The sequence below is a fragment of the Callospermophilus lateralis genome, chromosome 13 (genome assembly GCF_048772815.1).
Source record: "Callospermophilus lateralis isolate mCalLat2 chromosome 13, mCalLat2.hap1, whole genome shotgun sequence".
NCBI lineage: Eukaryota > Metazoa > Chordata > Mammalia > Rodentia > Sciuridae > Callospermophilus > Callospermophilus lateralis.
The window spans coordinates 76,416,087-76,443,190 of record NC_135317.1 but is presented as its reverse complement, the minus strand read 5'-3'; the positions used below and the strand labels follow the sequence as shown (position 1 = coordinate 76,443,190).

Sequence of the window (27,104 nt, the reverse complement as noted above, 5' to 3'; positions counted from 1 at the left end):
GATGATGCCTGGGCATTTGACTTGAGGAACTGAGTATATGAGAAGGTCACTTAAGGGCTAGGGTTGTGGCTCAGTGGCAGAGCACTTGCCTAGGACAGGTGAGGCCCTGTGTTCTATCCTTAGCACCACATAAAAACAAATAAACAACAACAAATAAATAAAGGTTAAAAAAAAAAAGAAGGCCACTTAATACTAGAAAGCATTGGGACCACTTAGGAATCTTGTTTTACACAAGCTCGCTTCACAGTACTAACTTGGGTGTCAAGAAGATAGCTAGATAAAGACGTCTAGAGCCTACAAGTCAAGGCTGAAGATGTAAATTTTGTGATCACATACATATAGAGGGTTCAAATCCATGGGACTGAATGAGACCAGCTAGGGAGTGAATGTAGAGATTCAAAGATCTAAAGATCAGGGTTCTTCAACACCCCGAGGTTTAACAAGATTCGATCCAGCACAGCAAATGAGAGAAGCCAGAGGTAAGAGGAAGTTCAAGAGAAAATGTGGTTTCTTAGAAGTTACGTGAAGAGTATCTCAAGAAGGAATCAGTGCTGTCAAGAGGCAAACCAAGGAATGAATATCAACTGCTGAACCTGGCAACACAGATGGTGACCTTGATCACAGAGAGGCTATGCATTCAAAACAAATACAAATCACGGAGTGGACTCTGGCACTCCAGCAACTTCCTGAACACCAGAGCTCGTCACTTGACCCGCACAGCTGTTAGAGATCTTTACCTCCATTTCACCTTCAATATTATCCACTGCTGGGTTACTACTTTAGAGTTATTCCCTCTGAAGTCACTTTTATCAACTCCTTCAGGCACAGGGTGTACTGCCATCAGTGCTGGGTTTTATAGCCACATCAATATGAAATCTTACAACTGTTAATGATTATCTCCCAACTGACAATGCCAGCTCTGAAACAAAGTGTTAGTGTATTGGTGTGTCATCCAATCCATCTGTAAAACACTAAGTGCTTGCCAATTAAGCATGCCTCTCAATAGAGGTTAGAAAATAAATGAAGGACTTGAAGCATCTGATATTCTAAAATGCACCTGAATCTCCAAGTACTAAAGACTCTTTTATGAGCTCATGGCATTACTGTTCTAGGTAATGTGTTTTAAGAATGGTACTTTAGGAGAGTTTATCAGTTCCCACAAGAGAATATCAGCCAATGAGCATATCGTCATCTGAAGTGACATCTCACAAGGGTAGGTGAATTGCCTCACCAGCAATTCTCATCTAGAGATATGAAATAGCTTTCTGATATGATTTTTCCATCTATTAATCCCACTTTCCCCTATATGTGTTATTTCAAACCAGTTCTGAAAGGCCTCATTTCATTTGTTAAATGAACTTAAATCTCCGCTTTTGTAGTTCAAAAACCATATAAAGAAACGTGCTAAACAGAAATAAGCAAAAGTTGCTCTTTTCAAAGGCTACAATAAAGGCATCTTATTAAAAATGTTTTTATAAAACCTTTAAAATGTCAATAAAGTAAAATAGAGATTTCACATAGTTAATAATTTTTTCTTGCTGGTCAGTTCTCTTTTAATTCACTTTATGCCAACAATCATTTGCAGTCTCCCCTTTTCACTGCCTGTCCCAACCTAGGCTTTAAATATTTTAATGTAGATACATATCAAGTAGTTGAAGATCAGGTTTAACCAAAAAGCACTGGGAAAATTAAATTCCTTCCTTACCCCTTGTTAGCATGGATGAAAATACAATACAACGCACAGAGACTATCTCAACAAATGTGAAAGAAGGGAAATGAATAACCAATCCAGAAAATTATTTTGTTAAAAATATTTATTTAAAAAAATACAACTGTTGTCCATATCTAGTTGCACATATATCTACTAATATATCTGTATAATTTTGGACTTGTAGTAAATTTGCTACAGTGCTTTCTTTTAAAGCCAGCTTGCATTATACAAAGCAAATTCCTCTGTCAGTTCTTACACAAAATAGTTTAAAAATGTATCATCTTTCTTAAAAGATACATACCACCATTATACAATTTAACAAAATTTTTGCATAAAACATGGGAGGTGATAGAAAAAATGACCACCTGGTTGGTTACTCAGAGCAACCCTTACAATGTGTGGAGATGCACCGAGTATCAATTTTTTTTTTTTTTTATCTTTTAAAAGCAGCATATTATAAAGCCCTCAAAGTGCTTGCATATCCCTTTCTTTACCCACCTAAACTCTGCATAAAGTTTCTTTGTGCACAGAGACTGAATTCCAGACTCGAGATACAATCACCCTAATCAACCCTGAACAACATGCCTTTGTTCACCAGGTAAACCCTGCTGCTGGCTAGATGACAAGGCAGTTTCTATCAGCTTTACCAACAATTAATGTGAATTTTCATAACCATTAGCAGTTACCACTTTAACTGCCTTTTAAGGAAGAAGGAAAAAGGTGATTTTAATACTCTGAACGTCTCCCTAATGTAAGTTAAACTGAAATTAATTAACATAAGTTATTAATTAACAATACCTTAAATTACTCATTCTGGGTAGTTGTGCACTTGTACTATGTCTAATAGAGTTTGTTATTTAATTTCATTTAATTTTTAAATGCTGGCCATATTTTATAGTCCACAAACCAGTTTCAACTCTAAACCACCCAGAGTATGAAATTTGAAAGAATCTAACCTACAGTTAACTCCCATTGATCCTTAGTTGTCTCTCAGATATCTTTTGCTTTTTAAGATCCAGTAGGGCCCATGGAAAATTATTAGTTTGTTCTTCAAAACGCAAAGTTAAGTCAGGTGTAATACCTGTAGTTCCAGCTACTCAACAGGGCTGAGGCAGGACTGCTTGAGTCTAGGAGTTCAAAGCCGGCCTGGGCAACATACCAGACCCAGGCACAAAAGAAAAGCAAAGTTATACATACTTCTTCTTTTCTTAAGCCAATCTGATTATCTGGTGAATAAAGGGCATAATTCTAAGAAATTACTTTTGATCAAAATTTTATTTGCCTCTAAACAAAGCTATCCAGTAGCAAAATGAACTGAAATTTATATTTAAATCTTCCCTACTCCACAAAGATAAATGAAACTGTTAGAAGGCAAAGTGAAGAAATACATGACTATGACTAGAAAAGAGTAGGAGCCAAACAGAATAAATAGGCCCCCAATGATCAGAGTTAATTGTATTAATTTCTTTTTTATCTTTATACATAGATGCATCTTAGTTAATTTCACTAATACTGAACAGGGAAGTTTATAAAATATGTTTCTCTATCATATAAACAATGAATGCAAGCAATGAATGTACACACAAAGGCCACTGGTAATACTGCCCCAAAATACAAACAAAAAAAGAAATGTCTTAGAAGGGACTATGTCCTCTACATGACAGACAAGAAAACGACTGAACATGAACAAAACAAAACAAAAAACTTATAGTTGGATTTTTTTCATATTTAAGTATAATCTAGCAACTGCACATCTTTTAAAAATCATAGAGTACATTAAAAGCTTGCAAATTACTTTAAAACATCCTAACCCAAAGAGCCTACCTTACAGAACCTAGAAGAATGGCTCACTAGGTAGTCTTTTATCCCTTCCCCAAACACTCCTAAGTTCCCCCCACAAAGTAAATGAGACAGAAACCTTACTCCCATGACCCCTAATATACTAAGCTGAAATTAAACAAAATAATCTTTAAGTGCTTCCAGTTATTAAAAACAAAAACAGTGCTAATAATGGTGCCCAAGAAAGTGCAAAGTGATTTAATATAGTATATTCCCACCATGAATGCCAGGCAGATCTGAATGGTTCTATTGGCTAGAACTCTGGGCCAGCCACAGGGCATTCCACTCCAACCCTACCCCATCCAGGAGATCCCAGGCCTGTCTGAGCATGGCTCATAATCCTTGGAAGAGAGAGAACCAGAGCGGGCCTTTATGAGATGGGAATGAGGAAAAGCTGAGACCATTCAACCCAGAAGCCCTCCTTTGCAGTTCTGTTAATGCTGTTTGTGTACAGTTTAAATGGGGTAAATTAAGCACAAAGCTAGAATTCCTCCACTTTTTATACCAATCCATGGTCGAATTCTCTGTATGGTAGACACAGTACTTCTAATATAAATCTCCTTTCTGAGAAACTTAACAACCCAGTCAAATAAAAATTTTCACAAAAGCAAACAGAAATGTAGAAATTTTAAGAAAAGACATCCTTATTAGCTCAATAATATATGAACATAAGGGAAGAGTTTAAGATGACCTTGTTTCGAGTACAACATATTTCAGTGTGGTATTTCTAAAATGTTAGCAAGCAATTAGTCTTTAAGGCCCATGATTCTGTGTATTTAAAAACTGAAATGTGCAAGACATTAATCTTTAAAAAGTAGCAACTGCAAAGTGCAGCAAGTTTGTTTTTTTTTTTTTAAGTTTTAGTATAAAATAAACTAGGAGCCATCCTAGTTTAGAGGATAATATATGATCCCTGTGAAAAACAGATTTATACACACACTCTCTCAGTCCATACATCAGTATATACATATACATACATGTACTTGGCCAATAAATCAGAATGATTTAGAAAGAATATTCTAGTCTCCCAATTAAATATTTCAAAGTAAAGTTTTAAATCTCATAAAACTCCCTGATGTGTATTACACACAAAAATTTAGCATTCAAGAGACTTCTATGTTTGTATCCTTCGTGAATGTCCTAGTAAGAGGTTTCATTTAAAATTATGTGGGGCTGGGAATCTAGTTCTGTGGTACAAGGCCTACGTGATCCCCAGCACTGCAATATAAAATAAAATAATGACAACAACAGCTTGAATTTCCTGGCTTCTGTAGGAAGTTTAAAGTCAACATTTCCCCTCTCGCACAAACCTCCAGGTTTCCATCTTTCACAATGGCTAAGTATGAAAGGCAGCATTCTCAAAATGGCTGCTCTTTGGCAGGCTATCCAGGTATCTCTCTGTTCAGAAAAGCAGCTCGAAGACCCTGGAAGCTTCAGATGGATCATTGGTAAGCCACTTACACCACCACCACCACCACCACCACCACCACCACCACCACCACCAATTCACCTCTCAGATCTGCTGTGTTTATTATAGTCAAAACACAACTTTGATAGTGGCAGGTTCTACCAAAAATGAGAAGTGAAATCAAGCACCTCCTGTTCTTGCTTAATACAGTACCACCACCACCACCACTCCGCAAAGAATTCTAGACTTCAAGATTAAAACTTTTTCCTTCAGTGAGGATGATTCTCATGTTAAAACAGGGCATCTGTTTCAGGCAATGCCAGCATTGATAACAAAAACAAAACATTTATTTGTTGATCCCAGACCAAAAAAAAAAATAATTAAAATACTTTCCACAGAATGCTTCTCTGGTCAGAGCACCTGCTGAAGAAAGACAATTATGGTTGACCTTCACTTCATTCAAACTACTGTGGCCTGGACATTTAACAGCCTGATTCCAGTTTAGAAATATTATATTCTATCACATCCTCAGATAATAGGTACATCTTTCTAACTTTCCAATTGGGTTTGGTGGTTCATTCAGAGCCCCAAGTTTCTACCCAGCAACCTGCATTATCTCCACAATTGTTTCTACACCTTAGAAGGGCACTTCAGCACAATTCTAGATTTCTGGGGGTAAATAAAACATATATAGTAAATAAAGCAATAAGCAGAACAGACCCATCAAGAAAAGAATTCCTTCAGATGCTATATCTTTCTTTCTCCCTCATGGGCGCTCTCTCTCTCCTCTCTCTTTCTCTCTTTCTCTCTCTCTCTCTCTCTCTCTCACACACACACACACACACACATTTATTAATACAGCAAGAAAGTGGAAATTGTTATATATCTTAGCATAAAGAAATCTGAATGTTAGTAAAATATAACACAAGAACAAAAGAAGTTTTTAAGCACACTTGATACAAAGATGAAAGAGATAACAAGCTGTCAGAAATAATATGCATGACGCTCTGGAAAACATTTGGTAATCGATGTTATTTGGCAACTGTGAAAAAAATTAATGTGAAATTTCAAAAGCTTATGACAAGTTCTCCTGAAAAGTTGCAAGTCTAAAATTCTCTAGTTTTACGTATATTTTATAGCATACATGTTACTTTAGTGTAGTGATATATAACAACAGAAACACATGAGAGTTTTTCATAGGAAAAGTTTCTGTTTTCAAAAATTTACTGATGAGGGGTATGTTAAAAATGATTAGAGACTGCTGGGGCATGGTGGCACATATATGTAATCCCTGTGTGTAGTTGGGAGGTTGAGGCAGGAAGATCATAAATTTAAGGCCAGCCTCAGCAACTTAGTGAGACCCTGTTTTAAAATTTAAAAAGGACTGAGGATGTAGTTCAGTGGTAGAGAACACTTTTCTGAAATACCACTGAGTGTCTTAAATTGATAGAAACATAAAGTTACCTTTTAGAACTTTGGAATTATAATACAAATTCTAAAATCAGAATGAAACAATGCTACCAGAGTAGACATTGCCCAATGTTGGTGGGAACAGGACTGCGGTGATACCATAAACAGCCTGGAGTTACAGCTCCAGAATTCCAAGTCTCAGATTTAACAGCCAGTCAATGCCTTTTTTGATCTCTAACATAGCATGCAAATAAATCTTCAAGGAATTTCCCCCATTATTTAAAAAAAAGGAAGGAAGGAAGGAATTCAGTAGCCTCATGGCTTACCTTCCCCACCAAAAAAAAAAAAAAATTTTTTTTTGATACCGGGGATTGAACCCAGGGGCACCTAACCACTGAGCAACATCCCCCTTTTTCATATTTTATTTAGAGACAGAATCTCGCCAAGTTGCTTAGGGCCTTGCTAAACTGCTGAGACTGGCTCTGAACTCTTGATCCTCTTGTCTCAACCTCCCCATCTGCTGGGATTACAGTGTGTGCCATCATACCTGGCTCCACACCAAAATTTGAAAAAAAAATTATACCTAGATTTTAATTGCCAAAATGTGGGGGGGGGGAAATAACCTAGATTTTAAAGATAAGAGCTTATGATTGACCTTTGGAGAATCTTTTAGATTCTTCAATTATGTATAAACTTTTTTTTTTTTTAAAGAACGTTTTCCCTTTGTTCAAACATACAAAGTATGCCATGAGAAAGATAACATCACAAAAGCACTGTGATGAACTGTGAGAGGGAAAAAAAAAGATTTAAACAGTGGTGCACACTTGTTATCCCAGTGACTGGGGAAGCTGAGCAGGAGGACGTCAAGTTTGAGGGCAGCCTGGGCAACTTAACAAGACCTTGTCTCAAAATAAAAAGGGCTGGGGATACAGCTCAGAGGTAGAAGGCCTTTGGGTTCAATTGGTAGTGTCAGAGGAAAAAAGTTACTGAAGTCAAGACATGAGATTTTAATTTGGTAATTTTACAAATTAGCATATAATTAAAAATTATTTTAAACGTGAAAATCCACCCAGAGGTGGAATAAATGCAGTGGTTTGTTGGCACTGACTCTGAGTCAACTATGAATATCCCTTCTCAACTCCATGGCAGTGGCTTAAAATCAGCCCCAGTGGAGTAATATACATCAAGAAAATTGATAAATTCCATAAATTCAGGGGTTCCCCTGGCCACCTCAGAGATTCTGGCTGCTAAACATTTTCCAGCAGATAACTAGAGCAGAAGAAGTGATCACAGAGGACATCCCAAGGCCCTGGCAGCCTGCTCCTCTCCTTTGACTTAGGCTACCGTTGCCCACCAGCAATTACCCTAACAAAGTGACTACTGAGATACCAGCTGCAGCCACGAAACACATCTCCCCAGTGAATACTCATCTTAAGTCATATGTTTTTTTGTTTTGTTTTTTGATATTTGTTTTAGTTGCAGATGGACACATTACCTTTATTTAATTTATTTATTTTTATGTGGTGTTGAGGATTAAACCTAGTGCCTCACACATGCTGGGCAAGCACTCTACCTCTGAGCCACAACCCCCGCCCCATGTGGTATGTTTTTGATGCTAAGAATTGTTCTTAGACTTTTCTAGGAGGGAGGCTGTCTCAGAGCCTCACTCACTTGCTAAGGTTGTAAACCTTGACTTAAAAAAGGACACACAGACATGGACACAGACACACACACACTCATGCACGCAAGCGCTTCCCCAACTTAGTTGATCTCAAAGAGAAAGCAGAGCACCATCTATCTCCTAAGGCCTCACGCCTCTCAGAGGCTTCGGCGACAGACTTAAGCAAAGGAGACCTGATGTTAAAACAGCTTCCTAGGGAAATGCCTTGAGTTTTAATGGTGCCAAGGTACCTTTGTGCTGAGACAGAAAATTATCAAATATATCATCTGTGAAAATAAACCAATGGCTTTTCTCCTTTAACTCAAAGATAAAAAAAATACTTTTGTGCTTTCAGAATTTAAAACATCTATTTAAATTTAAATCAACCATCAATATTTAATTACTATACAAAATGTTAGCCTAATAAAACTATTCCAAAGAGCTGCTCAGGGATCTAATTTAAAACAGGTATGAAAACTAAATAATTCAATATGGGAAGAAAGTCCAATGTCTGTTCCCATCACTACTGACCACTACCTTTCAACACTACTATTGCACATCTCAGGAACAGAACGTTCAGCTGGTAACTACCAACAAAGTAGTAACAGGTCCCCAACACACACCTTCAGAAGCAGCTCATCGAGGACTTTCCTTCCACTGCTAATGAGATAAGATAGCACAGTATGTTACACAAAAGCTTTTCTACACGGTATGTAAATAAAACTTAAAGCAAATAATGTGCATCTAGAAGATGCTGGCTTGTAACAGTGCCATGTTGAGCCCTCAAGACTTACTCCCTCATTCCACTTGGTTCCCATGATTCAACTACAAGGTTAAGAGACTAGTTTAATGGGCACAGTGGTGGTGGAAGCATGTTAATTTAGTCCTGGACTTTAAAGCCAAACTTCTCAAAAGATTCCACTGTGATACTGGTATAACTCAGTCTGGGAATCAAGCTATCTGTCCACACCTGGCATTGACTTACCTAAGGTAATATTTTATAAATCTTATAATATAGAGATGAAGGTCTAACAATGCAATCACTATGTCTGAGCATTGCCAAATGAAATCTGTTCTTCCCTAAAGAGAGAGAGAGAGAGAAACTGAAAAAAACAAGCACATCTTTGTCTCACTACTGATTAGAAGGCTTCTCTTTGCAGTCTACCTTCCTAATTACATCCAAACACTGTCACAACCCCTAATAACCTCTGATTTAAAAGGAAAGATGCTAAATATACAGCAGGAAATGGGATAAACCAGATAGGAAGGAGCAACATTCTTTCTCTTTGGCCATGTGTTGCTTCAAGGTAATCAAACCTTTAATTTAGAGATGCTTCCAATTTTCAAAACCCAAGTCCACCCTCCTAGAAGTCATCATGTGCCATGCTGTGTTCTATGGGTATGGAATCACTGTTTAGAAAGAAGATGTTACTGTGCTAGATGTCTGTGTGTATGGGGCGGGGTCCCCACAGTCTCACTGAATGTTCTAAAAACCATCTTATACCCTAAGTTGAATATCTTATGTTGAAATAGACTAGCTCTAAGCCCTGTTGACAGGTCCAGAGAAGATCATGCATGTAGCTAAAAGACCCACCCAGAATAAATGGAAATAAGATGCCTTTCTTTGGAGTTGCTTATACATGTTGCAGTTCGCACAAAACAAAATCTCCTCAGTAGTACTGCACCAATCTTACTGTGTATGAAGAGGAATGGTTCTTTTTCTCCCACTGCTTTTAAAAACTCACATTTACTCATTCAACAGAGCACACTTAGTCCTAAAGATATGGCCAATTTCATTTAACTAACATTTCTTTAATTTTTTCCCCTGGTCAATGGGTCCCAATGGCCAGGAGTTAACTCTATTCTTAACCACTCTTGCAAAGCATTGCTGCTAAACCCCACCAAAATTACTTTAACACAAAGCTCAAAATATAAAAGAAAAAAAGAAGAGAGAGGGAGGTTTGACTCCAATTAAGGCATTTTTACATATAATCCAAATTGAGTCCTATTGGGAGGGAATCCTAAAAAGGTATTTCAGTGGGAAATGACAAAAATCACAATTGTATATTATCAGCATTGTAGAACTATGGATCTCTCACTTCAAATGCAATCATGTTGAGTGTCTATTTCTTTGTTCCTTGATTCTCTCACTTCACAAGTGCGTAGGTTATGTCTTCTGCAGGTCTGGGGAAAATGGGCCAGGAGTAGAAGGTCCATCCAGGCCAGAAAGAGTGAATGGCCCATGACTGTTCAGTACAGAAGGAAACTGAGAAAGAAAACAAAAACACTTTATCATCTTACTACTCAGTCCAACTTTCACTTTGTTTCTACTATATTCCCTAAGGCAGAACACAGAAAACAGATTTTGCAGTGGCTCACAGGATAAAAGCAGTAACTTCATCAATAAGTATATGATATCATAATAAAACCTTAAGTGTTTGTCCTAACATTTTAAGTATTAACTCTCTCCATACAACTCAACAGAATGGAAATAAAGAACAAACCTTTACATTTCATTATATCAAGATAACATAGGTTTACATTTAACCTCAAATGAAAGTTTTAGAAAGTTAACTAAATGACAATATGCACCTTAGAGTGTTATTCAGTTATAAAATAAAACATGAACCCTCAAAAAGAAGTCCAGAAAGATAGGGTACTCATTTAGAAAGGCGTTCCTTTCCCATCACATATTCTGAGATCACCCACTTAGGAAGATTCTAGGCTAAAGCTACAGAAGCACTACCACTTCGCCCAAATTATGTGCTCAGGAGAAGCAAAGAAAAATTTAAAAATAAAATATGGAAGATTCTCAACACTTTTCCCATTTAATAATTCAGGAATTTTTTTTTTTTGTGGGTAGGGAACAAGGTGGGGGTAGTATGGGGATTGAATCCAGGGGGGCTAAACCACTAAGCCATATCCCCAAAGCTTTTTATTTTTTTTGACACAGGGTCATGCTAAGTTACTGAGATTGGCTTTGAACTAGTGATCCTCCTGCCTCAGCCCCCCAGCTGCTGGGACTATAGGTATGCCCTACAGCCTGTTTGTTTTTAAAAAGGAGGGGGATACAAGTTAGCATTTCTGAGATCCTGGGGTTTATCCCTAGCATTGAAAAATCTAAATAAATAAGTAAATAAACAAACAGAAGCAGAAGTTGGGGTTTTTTCTTTTCTTTTTTCTTTTTTTTTTTTTTTAGGTACAGAGGATGGAACCCATGGCCCTGCACATGCTAAGCATGCGTTCTACCACAATGCTACATGCCAAATTCCTAAATTTTGTCTTCTTTTCCTTACCCATTCACTTTCATAAGAACAAAAGAAAAATTATAACTATAAAATATAAGGAAATATCCAAGGAATAGTCACCTCTAAAAAGTAAATAAACTGACCACGAGAAAGTTTACAATTTATAAAGTCTAAATGTTTGGGCCAAATATGGTTAAAACCATTAAAAATAGCAAGACTTTTCCCTAACATATTGGTGAAGAGATTATATTCATTTTCTGATAAATATCAATTCTGAGTGAGGAGGAAATGAGAATATTTGATAGACTATTCTCAAGGCTTTCCTCTATTTAAAAAATACAAAATTCTAAATTAAAAGAGGGAACCTAGCTGGGTGCAGTGGTGCACACCTGTAATCCAGCAGCTCAGGAGGCTGAGACAGGAGGATCTTGAGTTCAAAGCCAGCCTTAGCAAAAAGCAACTCAGTGACACCCTATCTCTAAATAAGATACAAAATAGGGCTGGGGATAGGGCTCTGTGGTTGGATGCCCCTGAGTTCAGTCCCTGATACCCCCCAAAACCAAGAGGGAACCTAAACATACAAACACACACACACACACACACACACACACACAATACAAAGTCAAATTTTAAAAAGAGAGAACCTATACATAGAGCTCTCCTATATACAATCATGTGCCACATGACGACTATCTGGTCAACGAGGGACCATATACACAATAGTGGTTCCCTAAGATTAAAATGGAGCTGAAAAATTCCCATCCCCTAATGATGCTAGAGCTGTCCTAATGCTGCAGTGCAACATGTAAACAAACCTACTGCATTGCCAGTCCCATAAGGTAGAGCACATGGGCTGGGGCTCAGTGATAGAGCTCTTGCCTATCATGTGTGAAGCACTGGGTTTGATCCTCAGCATTATTACAAATTAATTAATTAACTAATTAATTAAAGGTCCATCGACAACTAAAAAAAATTTCAAAAAAAGTATAGCACATACAGTTATGTACAATACCTAATGTTTGATAATCAATGACTACTGCTGGTTTATGTCTCTACTACACCACACTAGACGTTTCATCACTTACAAAGTTTTCCACTTACAAAGTTCCACTTACAAAATTCACTGTAAAAAAGATGCCATGTTCTCCCTGTAGCAGCCTCACACACCTCCTGCTTACCTTGTCTCTGGATTGCATCATTTTCTCCTAGGCTTGGTATCTCTCTCCCCCTCAGGTGTGTAGCAGGCTACACCACTGAAGTTTGTATGGTACACAGTCACCTAATGTCATCTTTCTAAGAATGTATTCCTGTGACACCAACGTGAGGCTGTGTACATATCTGTATATATGTATATGTATCTACAAAGGCAGTCCCTGACATATTACGGTTTAAGACAGTGCAAGAGCCATATACATCCAGTAGAAACCATAATTTGAATTTTAATCTTCTCCCAGGCCAGTAACATGCAGTATACACCCCTTTGCCATGCTGAGTAGCAACAGAGGACCACACCTCCCAGTCAACCACTGGATCACAGGGAAGCAACTGATGATCCACGGTGTGCCACTGCTGTGCTGCTGGGTGATAATGTTCAGATGGTGAGGTGTATCAAATGCTTTTTCTTTTTCTTTTTTGTTAAATCCCCTGAACCCTGGGCATTGCACCAACCCTCAGAGCAAGCACTCTGCCCTGAGCTACATCCCCATTTCTTTTTATTTTGAGACAGGGTCTCACCAAGTTGCTCAGGCTGTCCTTAAACTTGGAGCCTTCTGCTTCCTGAGCAGCTGGGATTACAGGCATGCACCACAGTGCCTGGCCTAAAAGTATTTTCAGCTGATGGTATTTTTGACTTACAATAATGGGGTCATCAGGGTTTAAACCCACTGTAAGTTCAGACCCGCATCTATGTATAGACATATCTATTTACAGATACACAGATTTGTTTTTAATGAAAGAGGGTCTCATTATTTTGTGCAGGCTAGTCTCAAACTTCTAGGTTCTAGCAATCCTCCTCCTCTTTCAGCTTCCTGAGCAGCTGGGACTATAGGCATGTACTACTATACCCAGCTCTGTGTGTGTGTGTGTGTGTGTGTGTATAAATACATTTTTGATAGAAGAGTTCTAGTATTTTAAATGACAAAAAAAAAAAAAAAAAAAGATGAGTCCAAAATCTCAGTATCAAATAATTTTTGGTCTAAATCAAATGAATATTAATAGTAAATAATGAAAAGGAAACTGCTATGAATATTAATATAAGCTGCTCGCTAGCTAGAAAATCAATGTAGAAATTAAAAAATAAAACAAAGAATATTTATCAAATAGAAATTATATAATGACTAAACTGAACAGTGAGACAGTGCCTTTTTGCATACCTCTTCATTTAACATTACAAGAGATAGCCTTTTACCTGGAAAAGCGTGTTAGCACCTTGCAGTCTGGCTGGACTCAGGGGAGCCACAGGGCTGAGAGTACTCCAAAAGTGGATACTGGAGAGCAAGGGGCTTGGAGTCAACAAGATGGGTGTCTGCAATACACAAAAATATCCACTAAAGGACTTACCAGGATTATGCTTTATCCTTGCCATAGTATACAAGTAGCCAAACTATAAATAAATTAATATACTAACTGAACCCAAATATAATATTATTTTCTACTCCAAATATCCCTAAATCTAAAAATTTTATTATGATGAAAATCTCAAGAGATCATTTTTCTAACCTAAGAAAGATAAGGTCAAAGTAACTAATTTTTAACAAATTTACACAGGGTCTTTCCCAAATAGAAAAACAAACCTGAATTCAAATGCAGAAGAATAGTGGGTAAATGAATCATCATTTTCCTTCTAATAATGAGATGGTCTGGAAGTTATCTATTAAAATGTTCTATGAGATGAGCAAGTTAATAAATACCTACCGTAACTAAACAAACTTGTTATTCAACATCACATCAGTCCTTTTTCTCAAGGTTCTCATGATTTTTACTATTGTAACAGTTTCACGAGACCCAAACAGAGAGAAATATGAACATTTACTCTCTTTAGGAGGAAGTAAAAATATATATATATATTTACTTACACAACAATATATTTTCACCAAAAATACTCTAAACCTTTTATTTTGGCAAAACTGATTGAAGTGAAAAATTAGGTTGCTTCCACAGGCTTACACATAACCTTTCTAAGACGAATAAGAACAGAAAACAAACTTGCAGGTGGAAATTCTAGATTTGTTTTAAGAAGTGAGTAAATACAAACAATGGCATTAAAAATACAGAGAGTTACCTGTGAAAAAAGTGCTGGTGTAAGAGAAGCTGTAGGGAGAGATGGGCTTAATATCCCCAGGGGGCTTGGGTCACTGCCTGTAATCACAAGGGTAGGAGCCAGTTCTAACCCTTTGGGTTTCTTGGATCTTGATGAATTATTTGTTTTGTCCTTTTCTGGCAAAGCTGAATCTTCATTTTTAGGATCCAGTGACAAGTTCTCTGGAAGTTCCATTGGCTGAGAAGCCACTGAATCAATGTCTGTGTCGATGTCTGGGTTGGAGCCCAGCGGTGGAGAAAGTGTCCTAGGAAGCTCCTTCAAAGAAGGGGGAATGGACGGAACAGGAGGTGTAGGGGTAAAAATGGTAGCTACGCTGGATGCAGAAGTTGGGGATTCCAGGGAAGGCAGTTTAGGGGAAACCAATGTCTCCAATGCTTGGATAGTTTCATCAGAAGATGGGGAAATACTTGAGTCAGTTGAAATGGTGACAGCAACAGGTTCAATGGGAGGCTTCTTAGAAGGTGTTGTCACAAATTTGATGACAGATGGTGTTGGCTCCTGAGGAGATTTTTTCTCTGCCAGTTTCTCAGCAGGATTCTCCATCTTTATTGACTTGAAAAGCTTCTTATTGGAGGTGTTCAAAGAGTTGAGAGTAAATGAAGAATACAAGCCAGAGTGTATGTAATCATTGCGACTAGAGGTCTTGGCACCAGGCTGAGGTGGTTTCTCTTTCCCTCCATTCTCCACATCTTTGGAATTGTTGCTGACTTCACTGGAGTTTAAAGTTTCATAGTCTCCCTCAATCCTACCCACTGTCATTGGATCCATTTTCAAAATCTCTGGGTAAGAGACAAACTTGTACACAAACTTCTGACCATTCACTTTTTTGATGATATTCTGTAGGTAAAGAAAATAAGCATTGTTAGCATGTGCAAAGCCCCGAGTTCCATCCCCAGTACTACAAAAAAGAAGATAAGCATTCTTACACTTTCCTATAAACTTATGTCCCACAGCTTATGAGTAAGGTAGCTTAATGATAAGAAGTGGGCACAGTTTACTCAGAAGCCTCAAAATCATATACATTCATCTAGCTATACCAAACACAGCTTCTACTATGATGGAGAAGTTAAGGCAACAACACTCAAATGTTTTATCACAACTGAACTAGTATGTTACACAAAACCTGAATGATTTCAATTGTTTACCTCTATCAACCAAGTATTTGTATGAAGTCAGAACTTAACTGAATTGCAATCTCAAATAATTCCAAAGGAATAAGCCATAGGCATCCTGAGTAAGCAAAAAGGAATACAGAACATTGCAGGTTCCTACTTCCTTCAGAAATTCCAGTTGATCCTTGCCTCTTATCTGTGTACAGGAAAGCTGAAAAGATCAATTCCTTAAAGGTGAAAGTAAGAGCTCATCTCTAAGTTGCCCAGGCTGGCCTGGAACATATTCCTGCCTTAGCCCCCCCAGGGGGCTGGGGTTACAGTTGGTTTTTTAGATTCTAAGTCTCTGGACCATTTATTTTTCCTCAGTGCCCAAGAACGTATTCAAAATAGTAAGAAATTAAACAAACAATTTTACCTAGGAAATCAACTATATTAATAGCTATTCTTTAAGGTATTAACTTATACTTCCTGAGTGAAATGAAAACAAAATTAAGCAAAGCAGGTGGGCATGGTGGTACACACCTATAATCCCAGCTGAGGCAGGAGGATGCAGGTTCCAGGTCAGCCTCAAAACTTAGTAAGACCAAAGCAACTTAGAAAATAAAAAGAACTGGGATGAAGCTCAGTGGTAAAGAGCCTCTGGGAGTCCTCATACCAAGAAAAAAAAAAAAAAAGTAAAGCTATAAAAAAAGTATACATGACAATTTTTAAAGTAAATTATGACACACAAGAGAATATTTATCCTCAAGAATCTCAGAATTCCTTTTTTGTATTCCAATCTGAACTTTTTCTTTTAAAGACAGCTGTAGTTGGGAACAAAATACATGTAATGAGAGTAGGTTACTGGGAGTTTACAGAAATACACCCAGAACATTTATATCTTGTGTCCTAATTCTAAATGCTAAGGCTATAAAATAAATTGTATTAAAATAAAACAAGACATTAGTACCTATAACCTCAACAAGAGAAGAAATAATTCTTGGCTTGAGGTTCTCTGTATAGCATCAAGATCAGGATGTGTGTTACCTTTACATAATAGTATCTGAGGGCTCGGCTGAGTTTGTCATAATTCATGTTAGGCTTGTTCTTGCGAATTCCCCAGAGACGAGCAACCTCTTCTGCCTGCAAAAGCTTGAACTCCCCATTGTTAGAGGTCCAGCAGATCATGTGCTCATTCTGAGGCTCCTGCAGGAGCTGAAGAAGGAACTGCCACAGGGTAATGGCACTGTCCATAGCAGTGGGCTGAAAGAATACAGATATGTGATAGAATTAACACTGTATATCAGGCCTGTTTTAAGTGCTCTAAGTGTACTAGCTCATTTCATACCCACAATATTCCTATTAGATAGATATGGCTGCACTCTCATTTTACACATGGAAAAATGAATCAATAGAGGGTTAAATACCTTGTCCAGTCTGTCCAAGGTCACAAAGCAAATGGCAAAGTTGAGATTTAAGCCCAGATGATCTGAATCCAGAGTCCAAAGTATGCCATACAGCTTCGGAAGCAACTTGTAAGGAGAATAAAGCTAGTTCTGTAAATTTTGGGAGCATACTGAAGATTGCCAGCCATAAGAGTATATGTTATTAAGAATTTGGGGCTAGGGATATAGCTCAGTTGGTAGAGTGCTTGCCTCATATGCACAAGGCCCTGGGATCAAATCCCCAGCACCATTAAAAAAAAAAAAAAAAAGAGTTTTCCCTACAGTTTCACTATCCTGGTCTCTCAGAGGACCACCATCTATCTCAACCTCTATCTAGTTTGATTATTTACCAAGTTGTGTGTCCAGGGCAGGCAGGGAGTTGAGGTAGAGGTAATAATCTACTTTTGCTCCAACTGATACTTCTCCTCCAAATAGTACCCATTATCATAAATGTAATTTACATATAATTGGCAGCACTGAGAATTCAATAAAATGTTCCCTAATTTACAAGTTCTGTTACAGTTCTATCTATCTATAGAGATTCCATCTGCATAGATTATCCTTTTATTTGATTAGCAACCTTTATTTAATTAACAAGACAAATTGAAAGAAAAAAATCCCCCAATACCTGTTTTGAGGCCAGTTTCTCAATTTTAGCATTACCGATATTTGGGGCCAGATCATTCTTTGTTTTGGGGTATTGTCTCATGTGCTAGATTTTAGCTGCATCTCTTGTCTCTATCCACTAAATGCCAATAGCATCCCCTGTTCCACTGAGACCATTAAAAGTATTTCCAGGGCTGGAGTTGAAGTTCAGTGGTAGAGAGCTCTTGCTTAGCACATGTGAGGCACTGGGTTCAATTCTCAGCACCACATACAAAAATAAACAAAATAAAGGTACTGTGTTCATCTAAAACAAAATTAAAAAAAAAAAAAGTCTCTAGAAACAGTCAATATTCTGCTAGGAGAGGTCAAAATTATCCTGGTTGATAATCGCTGGCTTGGGCAACAGGGCAAAATGGAAATACACTCACAAAGACATCTTCCTCATAGAATTTTAAAATATGTGGTCCATGAGAAAGAATTCTTTAGGGCAAAAACTCTGGCCAGACATATATAAACTCATCCTAAGAAACCTGTAACTGAACATATTCACACATAAAACAAAGAAACCTTCCTTTCTGTAGGAATGAGAACTCAGTGGGGCAGAATAGGATTGAAATAAATTAAATCAATTCCATTAAAATATTACAAAAATAGGTAAACTGGACTACATCAAAATTTAAAACTGGGGCTGGGGCTGTAGCTCAGCGGTAGAGCACTTGCCTAGCAAGCATGGGGCACTTGGTTCGATCCTTAGCATCACATTAAAAAAACAAATAAAATAAAGGCTTTCTGTCCATCTACAACTATAAAAAAATTTTTTTAAATGTTGTGCTGCAAACAATACCATCAAATGAGAAGACAATTCTGAAAATGGGAGAAAATATTTTCAAATCATATTTCAAAAACAATTAGTATCTAAAGTATCTATAAAGTAACTTTAAAAGGACAAAATTAAGACAAAGCAAAGGATTTGCATGTCTGTAAATCCCAGCAACTAGGAAGGCTGAGGCAGGAGGATTCCAAGTTCATCATCAGCCTTTGCAAAGGGTTAGCAACATAGCTCAGTGACACAACAACCCAAGGTTCAATTCGTAGTATCACAAAACAAAACCAAAAAAGTAACAATTAAAAAACACGTTTCTCCAAAGAAGACATGCAAATAGCCGATAAGAACATAAAATATGTTCAACATTATTAGTTATAAGGGAAATGAAAATCCAAACCACATAAGAAACCACGTCAGACCTACAAAGATGGCTATAATCAAAAAGATGGACAATACCAAGTAGGGAGAAATTGAAACTCTCAGACATTGCTAGTGGAAATCTCATGGCCACTTCAGACAAGTTTACTACATAAACCACTCCTACATACCCAGGAAAAATGAAAATGTATGTCCATACAAAAACTTTTGTCAGAATGTTCAGAGCAGAATTATTCATAATAGCTAAAAAGTGGAAACAACTCAAACATCCATTAACTGATGAACAGATAAATAAAATGTGGTAATGGAATATCATTCAAACATAAAAAAATGAATTACTGTCACAACATGCATTAACCTTGAAGACACTACTATGCAAAGGAAACAAGTCAGCCACAAAAGATGACACAGTCCATGGTTCCATTGACATCAGAAGTCCAGAACAGGCCAATCTATAGCCAAAGAAAGTAGATCAGCAGTTGCTGGGGGTAGAGGAAGAGTAGGGAGAGAAATGACAGCTAATGAGTAGAGGGTTTCTTTTTGGGCTGCTAAACATATTCTAAACTTAGATTGTGGTAGTAGTTGCACAGTTCTGTGAATATACTAAAAACCACTGAACTGTACACTAGAGGTAAGTGAATTCTTGGGTATAAACTACTTCTCAATAAAGATGTTTAAAACAAACAAACCTAACAAAACAAATGTTACAAGAGTTAGGCCTAAAGAGACTAATTCTAACAACATATAGCTCACAGAGATGAGATCCTTAAGGGTCAACTACTTCCACTGCAAAAAAGAGGTAAAGTAAGAAACTGTAGTGAAAAATATTTGGTTTTTTTAAACTTTTCTGAGGCACTTGAAATGTTCTCCAGTAATCCTCACGTTTACCACTTTGAAACTGGTCATACAGAGACACTGTCATCTGCAAATAAAGATGGGAAAATAACAAAGAATAGAAAGGGGAGATGCCACAGTCAAGAAGCTGATACCTTGGGTCCAACTTCCCTTCGCCACAGCAACATCCTCATCTATTCATTAGGGAATCCTCTTCTCTAGACGGTGAAAACATTCATATCACTAGTTCAATGTAAAGAAGCATTGTATTTAGGTACTAAGAGATAATAATCCTCAAATGAAGAACTTCCTTAATGTTAAACAACTGTGCCCTCTAGAAATCAGCTCCCCAGTCTTGACCTGAGTTAAAACAGTGGTTATCATGTTCATTAAGTATGGTGGGGCACAGGGAAGTTCTTTGTCACTTTTCTGAGTTTGCCAAATAGCCATTTTCTTCTCATGATGCTTGTTCATGATAAATTTACTTTTTTTTTACTACACAGTTTTCTTAAGCAATTATTTGTTAGCGTAAGCCTGTAAAAACTATTCCCTTGTAAATATGAGTTTAGACAAAGAAATCTATTTCCACATTTCCAAACCCCACCTTTGTGTCAAGAATGCTTCGGGTAAAGGCAGAAATGTATGCACGAAAGAGACAATAATAGAAGAAAGGAAGACAGAGAACAGGAAGTTCTATTTTACTATAAAAGTGCTGCTTATAATCCCACTTATTTTGGGAAAAATTCTAAAACCCAAATCATGGAGTCTTAACACCTATCATGTAGATCACATTTGAGCCCTACATGCTTATAGTAACTAAGCTACACAGCTAGAAAAACAGAAACAGTCACTAAAATATTCACAATGAGCATACAATTACTGTCCTGAGCAAAGAGAAGGTTCCCAAAGATAGGTGCCCAAAGGTGGTGAAGGTTTGTGTCCACTTTCCCTTTGGTTACTAGTGGTTCAGTATCCATGGAGTCAAGTGTGACAAGCTATTGGATACTTCAGTATAGAACCTACCTGCTACAGGAAATGCTGATGCCTCTTTAGCACATTATTAGATGTCTAGGCTAGAAGGCTATATTAGGAGGAAAAGAAAAAGGGCATCATGGTTTTGGACGGGAAAAGTAGAAATGAATTTTCTTTTGAGAAAAACTAAGAGTTATAAAATGGACAACTGCAATGGATACTTTTAAAAGAATGCTTTTTGTGTGTGTGGTGCTGGGAATCAAACCCAGGGCCTCACGTACATTAAATAAGCATTCTATTCCTGAGCTACACCCTCAGCCACTAATTCAATTTTTTTTTAATTTAAAAAAAAATTTTTTTTGATACTGGAGCTTTACCCCGATCCACATCCCCAGCCCTTTTCTGAGTCAGAGTTTGGCTAAGTTGCTTAGGGCCTCCCTTAGTTGCTGAAGCTGGTATGGAACTTGCGATGCTCCTGCCTTAGCTTTCTGAGTCACAGAGATTACAGGCATGTGCTACTGTGCCCAGCTCTCCAATTCAAAGTCCCTAATTTTAATATCAGGTTATTCTTTCAATTGAAAAACTGGCAAACTCCTGAGGATATCCATAAAACTCTTTTCACTTTAGTTTTTAAAAGTGTGGTATTAATTATGAACTTCAATGATTTCCAGTCATAAAGGAAAACTAAAGGAGGAAAAAAAATAATTAAAAATTACAAAGGTTAAGAGTTAAAAATATAAATCCTTTTTCTCTTGTTACAAACAGCCAAGGAGGAGAGAAAATACTTGATTTTCCTTTTCACAAAATCCCAATTTTTCAACATGGGCATGGTAGTGCATGCCTGTAATCCCAGCATCTCAGGAGGCTGAGGCAAAAGGATCATGAATTCAAAGCCAGCCTCAGCAATTTAATGAGGTCTTAAGTAACTCAGTGAGACCCTGTCTCTAAATAAAATATGAAAAAAGGGCTGGGGATGTGCTCAGAAGGCTGGATTCACCCCCCAGTACCAAAAAAAAAGAAAAAAAAATTTTTTTTCAACTTTTGCCCAGTGTGGTAGTGCACATGGCTTGGGAGGCTGAGACAGGAGAAATGAGCTCAAAGCCTGCCTCAGAAAAAAGCAAGGCACTAAGCAATTCGGCAAGACACTGTCTCTAAATAAAATACAAAACAGGGCTGGGGATGTGGTTCAGCGGTCCAGTGCCCCAAAGTTCAATCCTTGGTATCCTCCCCCACCAAAAAATTCTGACTTTTGTATGATGATAAATTTTTTAAAAATTAAAAAAAAAAATCTTGTATTTTCCTGCTCCATTTTAAGGAATCTGATTTTTTTTTCCTTCTGGTACTAGTGATTATATCCAGGGTCTTGAGTATGACAGACCAGTGCTCTACTATTGAGTTACACCCCCAGACCTTTTTATTTTTTGAGACAGGATTTCACTAAATTGTCCAAGTTGGTTTCAAATTTGGGATCCTCCTGCCTCAGCCTCCTCAGGAGCAAGGATAACTGGCATACCACATTCATCAGGGTAGGAGTCTGATTTTTGAAGGATTAAACACTGAAAACAATTGATGCTATCAACACTTCAAAGAAAGACTAATCCCTGTGCTAATTTAAAAGAGGCAGCTGGAGGTGTAGCTCAGTGGGTATGGTACCTCTGCCTAGCATGCTTCAGGCCCTGTGTTCCAGCCCCAGCCTTAAGGAAGAAAGAAGAATGAGAAAGAAAGAAGTATCCATGTTGAAATGGCTTATTAAAGAAGATTCTATGAAGTGAAATGCTACCACCCTCAACATGTTTATAATACACATAATCCTGTTGCTGTGGCCACCCATAACCCAACTATTTTTCAGTGACAGTAGGTAAGACCAAAAAATAAGTTTCCAAATTCTTCAATGGCTACCTAAAAAACGAAAAATCTTAAATGTATTAAGATTAGTTTTGAATCAAAATAATCCTTGTCAAAAAGTAACCGGATATAGCTAAGCTACTGCACAGAATCTTCTACAAAGAGAATAGAGAATATTAAATGTATATTTCTTCCTTCGTGTGTGTGTGTGTGTGTGTGTATGTGTGTGTGTCTGCGCGCGCTGGGAATGAAATCCAGGGTCTTGCACAAACTCTCAGAGCTACATTCCCAGTTCCAAATGTATACTGTTAAATTACCAAAAAAAAAAAAAAAAAAAAAAAACCTTAGAAGACAATATTTCCCTCAGGATGTAACAGACTCCATTAACAAAAGTTTTAATACTTAAATTAAAATCAAAGAGAGAATTCCTTAGGGGGAAAAAAACTGAAGCATACTACATTTTAACGAAAATGTCAGTCCTAAATACCAAAGCACCAAGTTTTCCACGCGGAGTGGGACGGGAGGGAGGATCTGATCCAGCAACCAAAGGGACAGATTTGGGAATCTTTATTTAAATGTCCTAAACTTCAAACATTAATAGTTTGGGGAAAAGCCAACTGTATATCTCTTGATCACTTCAATCAAGAATACCCCTTATTTCTACCAATGCCCCAAAAGATGTTTACAATTTATCTTACTAGAATGAAGAAGCGCCCAGCCTTGCTGCAGCTGTACAGTAAGCAGAAAGTAAAGGCGGGAGATGGGTGCTGGAGAGAGGTAGAAAAAGAAATGAAACTTGACACCGGATGAATAGCGAGCGAGGGGAAAGGAAGAAACACCTCTGGGACCGTGCGCCCCAGAGAAGATCAAAGTCCGAGGAAGAGGCACAACCTCACGGGTCTTCGTAACCACTCAATTACTGTACTTTCATTTTCCAACTTCCTGACACTACTGAAAGTCAGAATTGCTCCCCTTCTCCCCACCCATGCAACAAAACCCGCTGCCACCTTTGGCCTAAAGGACCTCGCGGAACCCAACTAGGGAGTGAGGAGTGGAGCACCGCGATCCGGAGTCCACCTGCGCGCTGCGGAGCAGGGGACGCGGGCACCAGCGGCCGGGGGCGGGTCCCCATGGGAGCGCGCCGCAGCCCCGCCCCGCGCCCGCACTTCCTGTTGTGCTGCGAGCCCCTCGGCCCACGCGCCCGCCCCCAGTCCGAGGGGCCGCAGCTGGACCTGATGTGGGGCGGGCGAGCCGCTCACCAGGCCACGCGCGGGGCTCCCTTTCGCTCACGGTCTCGAATGCAAAGCTCCCCTCCGCGGCCAACTCCTCACGCTGGGAACTTGAGGATGGCGCGGCAGCCGCTGCGACCCCCGCGGCGGAGCCGGAGAAGGCAGCGGCGGCCGCCGAGCCGAGCCCGCCGGGTGTCCGCAGCCTCCCGCATCTCCCGCCGCCGCAAAGCCGCCGCGACTCCTCGCGTCCCGCCCTCCCGCCCCCGCACGTGGCGGCAGTGTCGGCGGCGTGGGTCGTCAGGCCGCTACCCGCCGGGCGCGCGCTCGGGGCGTTCCTCGCCTCGGCCGGGCCTGCTAGGCGCTCCACGGCCGCCGCCACTCTTGAACCCCCCGGTTGCGCTAGGGCCCCTCCCAGACGCCGCCGCGCGTCACTTCCGGGGGCAGGGAGGGCGGGGCCGCGAGCCCAAGGGGATCCGCTAGGCACAGCAGCCCCAGAGCCCGGACTTGTTGGGGCCCGCGGACCTGGCGTGCGAGGGGCACCCCCTGGAGTTCTTCTGTTGTCACTGTCCTCTGTTGTTGGTCCGGTCGATTCCAGTTCCCTGAGGCTCCTGTAGGAACTCGGAGAACCAAAAGCGAGGCCTCCCCGGGGTAGCCCGGGCCCTTGCTTTCTCCCCGGTCCGAGGCAAGGGGGCGGTCTCCTAGCCCTTGTCGTTGGGGCTGCTTCTAGTTGCTAACTGAGCTTAAGTTGGGGGGGGGGGGGGCTCTCTGTCGCCTGTCCAACTTACCCATCCCTTCGTGGGTCCAGAAGTTGATGGAGCGACAGCTTTCTCATCAAAGTATCAGATCCCAGGACACTACCAACACTTGATAAATACTATATCTGCACCGTGCGCTCTCGCCAGTGCTTTGACAATGACAGTAGTGACAGTAGCTAAGACCCAAAAAATGTTTCCAAGCACAGGTGGTGTGTGTAAAGCTTCTTCTGGTTTTGGAGGTAAAGACCTGGAGTACTGTAGTAGCAATACCTTTCATTAATTCGGGGGCTATGAGCTATTTTCTTAACCTCTCCAAAACATTAAGTTCATCATCTATAAAATGGAATGAGAGAACCCAACCTCCTAAAGTAGCTGTAATGGTTGAAGGAGATAAGGCGAATAAATGGCCTGAGTTTCAAATTCGTGGGTTCTCATTATTAAAATTATTAAGGAGCAAGGTCACACTTGGTACAAGCAGCTACTTGAACTACTTAGCAAAAGGAATGGAGAGTCATTAAAATCTGGATTTCTGAACAAAATTCTCAAAAAATAGCATATTTATCAGGTAAACTAAAGACAAGTCACTCTCTGAATTACTGATTGTTCCTGGCAGTTTGCTAGCTGTGTGACCTGGAGTGAGTTTTAACTTTTCTGAAATTTAGTTCTTGTAAAATAGAAATGACAGTGTTTAGGGTTTGCTGAGAGAATTAAATGAAACAAAAGACAAAGTGTTTTTTTAATACATTAGCTGGCACATAGTAGTTACCCAGTAAATGATGATATCACTTTATCTTGGCCAGTCCCCTCACCCCCATAATTGAATTCATGGTAAAAATTAACTGAAGTCATTGAATGAACTGTGATCCTATCATCCCTTTATAGGCTCTTCCTCCGTCCCCTTCCAGTGCTGAGGATAGAATCTAGGACTTCAAATGCTAGGCAAGAGGGGCTGGGGATGTGGCTCAAGCGGTAGCGCGCTTGCCTAGCATGCGTGTGGCCGGGTTCAATCCTCAGCACCACATACAAACAATGATGTTGTGTCCACAGAAAACTAAAAAAATAAATAAATATTAAAATAAAAAAAAATGCTAGACAAGAGCTCTGTCACTGAGCTACATCCCAAGGAATCTCTAGTTTTTTGGAAGAGACTCATTACTTCCTTTACTTCCTTTGCCTGCCATCCAACCTTCTCCCTAAGAGACTAGTTATAATGCACAGAGGTAGCTATTCCTGCAAAAGCAATTACCAAAAAAAGATGTAAGCTTTTCAAAAATAATTTTACCAAAGGATATAAACATTTTCATTAAGAAATATGTGTTTTAGCCAGGTGTCATGGCATACGCCTGCAATCCCAGCTATTTAGGAGGCAGGGGGAACACAAGTTTAAAGCCAGCCTCTGCAACTTAGCAAGATCCTGTGTCAAAATAAATAAAAAAATGCTGGGGATGTAGCACAATAGTAAAGTGTCCCTTGGTTTAATCTCCAGTACATAAAATAAAAGGAATATGCAGTATCTGAAAAGCACTAGCAATCTTGACCCTAATACAAATTTTTCCCTACAACCAACTTCCATCTTAGAAACCAAAAGAAAAAAAAAGGAATTATTAAGGTAGACTGTTAAAGATATACTCATTGGAAACATTCATTATGAAATGTTTAATTTTAAAACTCCACACAAGAACACTGAAGGGTTGTGGAGATTACAGATTTCTCTGCTGTGCCCAAACTGGCAGTAAATATCTGATTCAGCCTTGGGATAAGAATTGTGTTATATCCCCTTCAGACTGAGCTTACAGTATTGTCAATTGCTATGTATTTTTGGAAAAGAGCCTGCTTTGGGAGTTCTTAAGTAGTCATAGAAAGTCGGTCTGCTTTTATATTCTCCTCCCTCCCTTTCTCTCTCTCTCTCTCTCTCTCTCTCTCTCTCTCTCAATGCAGTACATGTTGACAGCTGAGAAACTAGAAGAAAAGTGGATTTCAAATTAGAGAACTGAGGGTTGGGGGAGTTCATTAATGTGCCTGGTTTTCCCACTCAGCAATCTATAAATACAGAATCTCTCCATGGTTCCTCATACAACAGATGGTTCTGTTTTTGCAAACCCCATGGTGATTACGTTGGTCAACCAAAATGACTGTTTTTTTTTTTGTTATCTTGCCCATGCAGTAAATGGGTGCTCAATCTTTGCCCAAGCTACTCAAGACTATCCCAGATAAAATTTGTAGGCTTTATTAAAATGTTTAAATATATGTTTTCTACCTAATATTCCCTAGACTGTTCCTTAACTATTACAATTATCCCAGCCCTGCCACCCATATCCCCCTAATTTAATTAAATTTCTTATCTTAGCAACACTAATTATGATCATTTTTTCACATGGCAACTTCCCCTTTCCTCTCTTCTGTTTCACTGTCTGCCTCTTGATTACCCACAGTTAGAATTCCCTTTTCCTAAAGAAATATCTCATGAATTCTGCCCAAGCAAGCATGGAGCCATCCAGTTGCCTGTTAATGTCTTTCAGGCAGTATCT

General features: G+C 39.0%; 1 protein-coding gene across 2 annotated transcripts; it reads right to left on the bottom strand.

The window, feature by feature from the left end:
- Positions 1-1,796: 1,796 nt before the first annotated feature.
- Positions 1,797-24,070, bottom strand: Elk4 (ETS transcription factor ELK4). 2 transcript variants are annotated; one of them, XM_076872782.1, is made up of 5 exons: positions 23,852-24,070; positions 16,734-16,949; positions 14,557-15,432; positions 13,684-13,800; positions 1,797-10,294 (listed from the first exon to the last, which is right to left on the bottom strand). In XM_076872782.1, exons 2-5 carry the CDS (start codon positions 16,938-16,940, stop codon positions 10,196-10,198), a joined length of 1,299 nt encoding a protein of 432 aa, XP_076728897.1. In that variant the 5' UTR covers positions 16,941-16,949; positions 23,852-24,070; the 3' UTR covers positions 1,797-10,195. The 2 variants fall into 2 exon arrangements, with proteins under 2 accessions (XP_076728897.1, XP_076728898.1); XM_076872783.1 differs by lacking the exon at positions 23,852-24,070 and adding an exon at positions 17,114-17,195.
- Between the last annotated feature and the right edge of the window lie 3,034 nt (positions 24,071-27,104).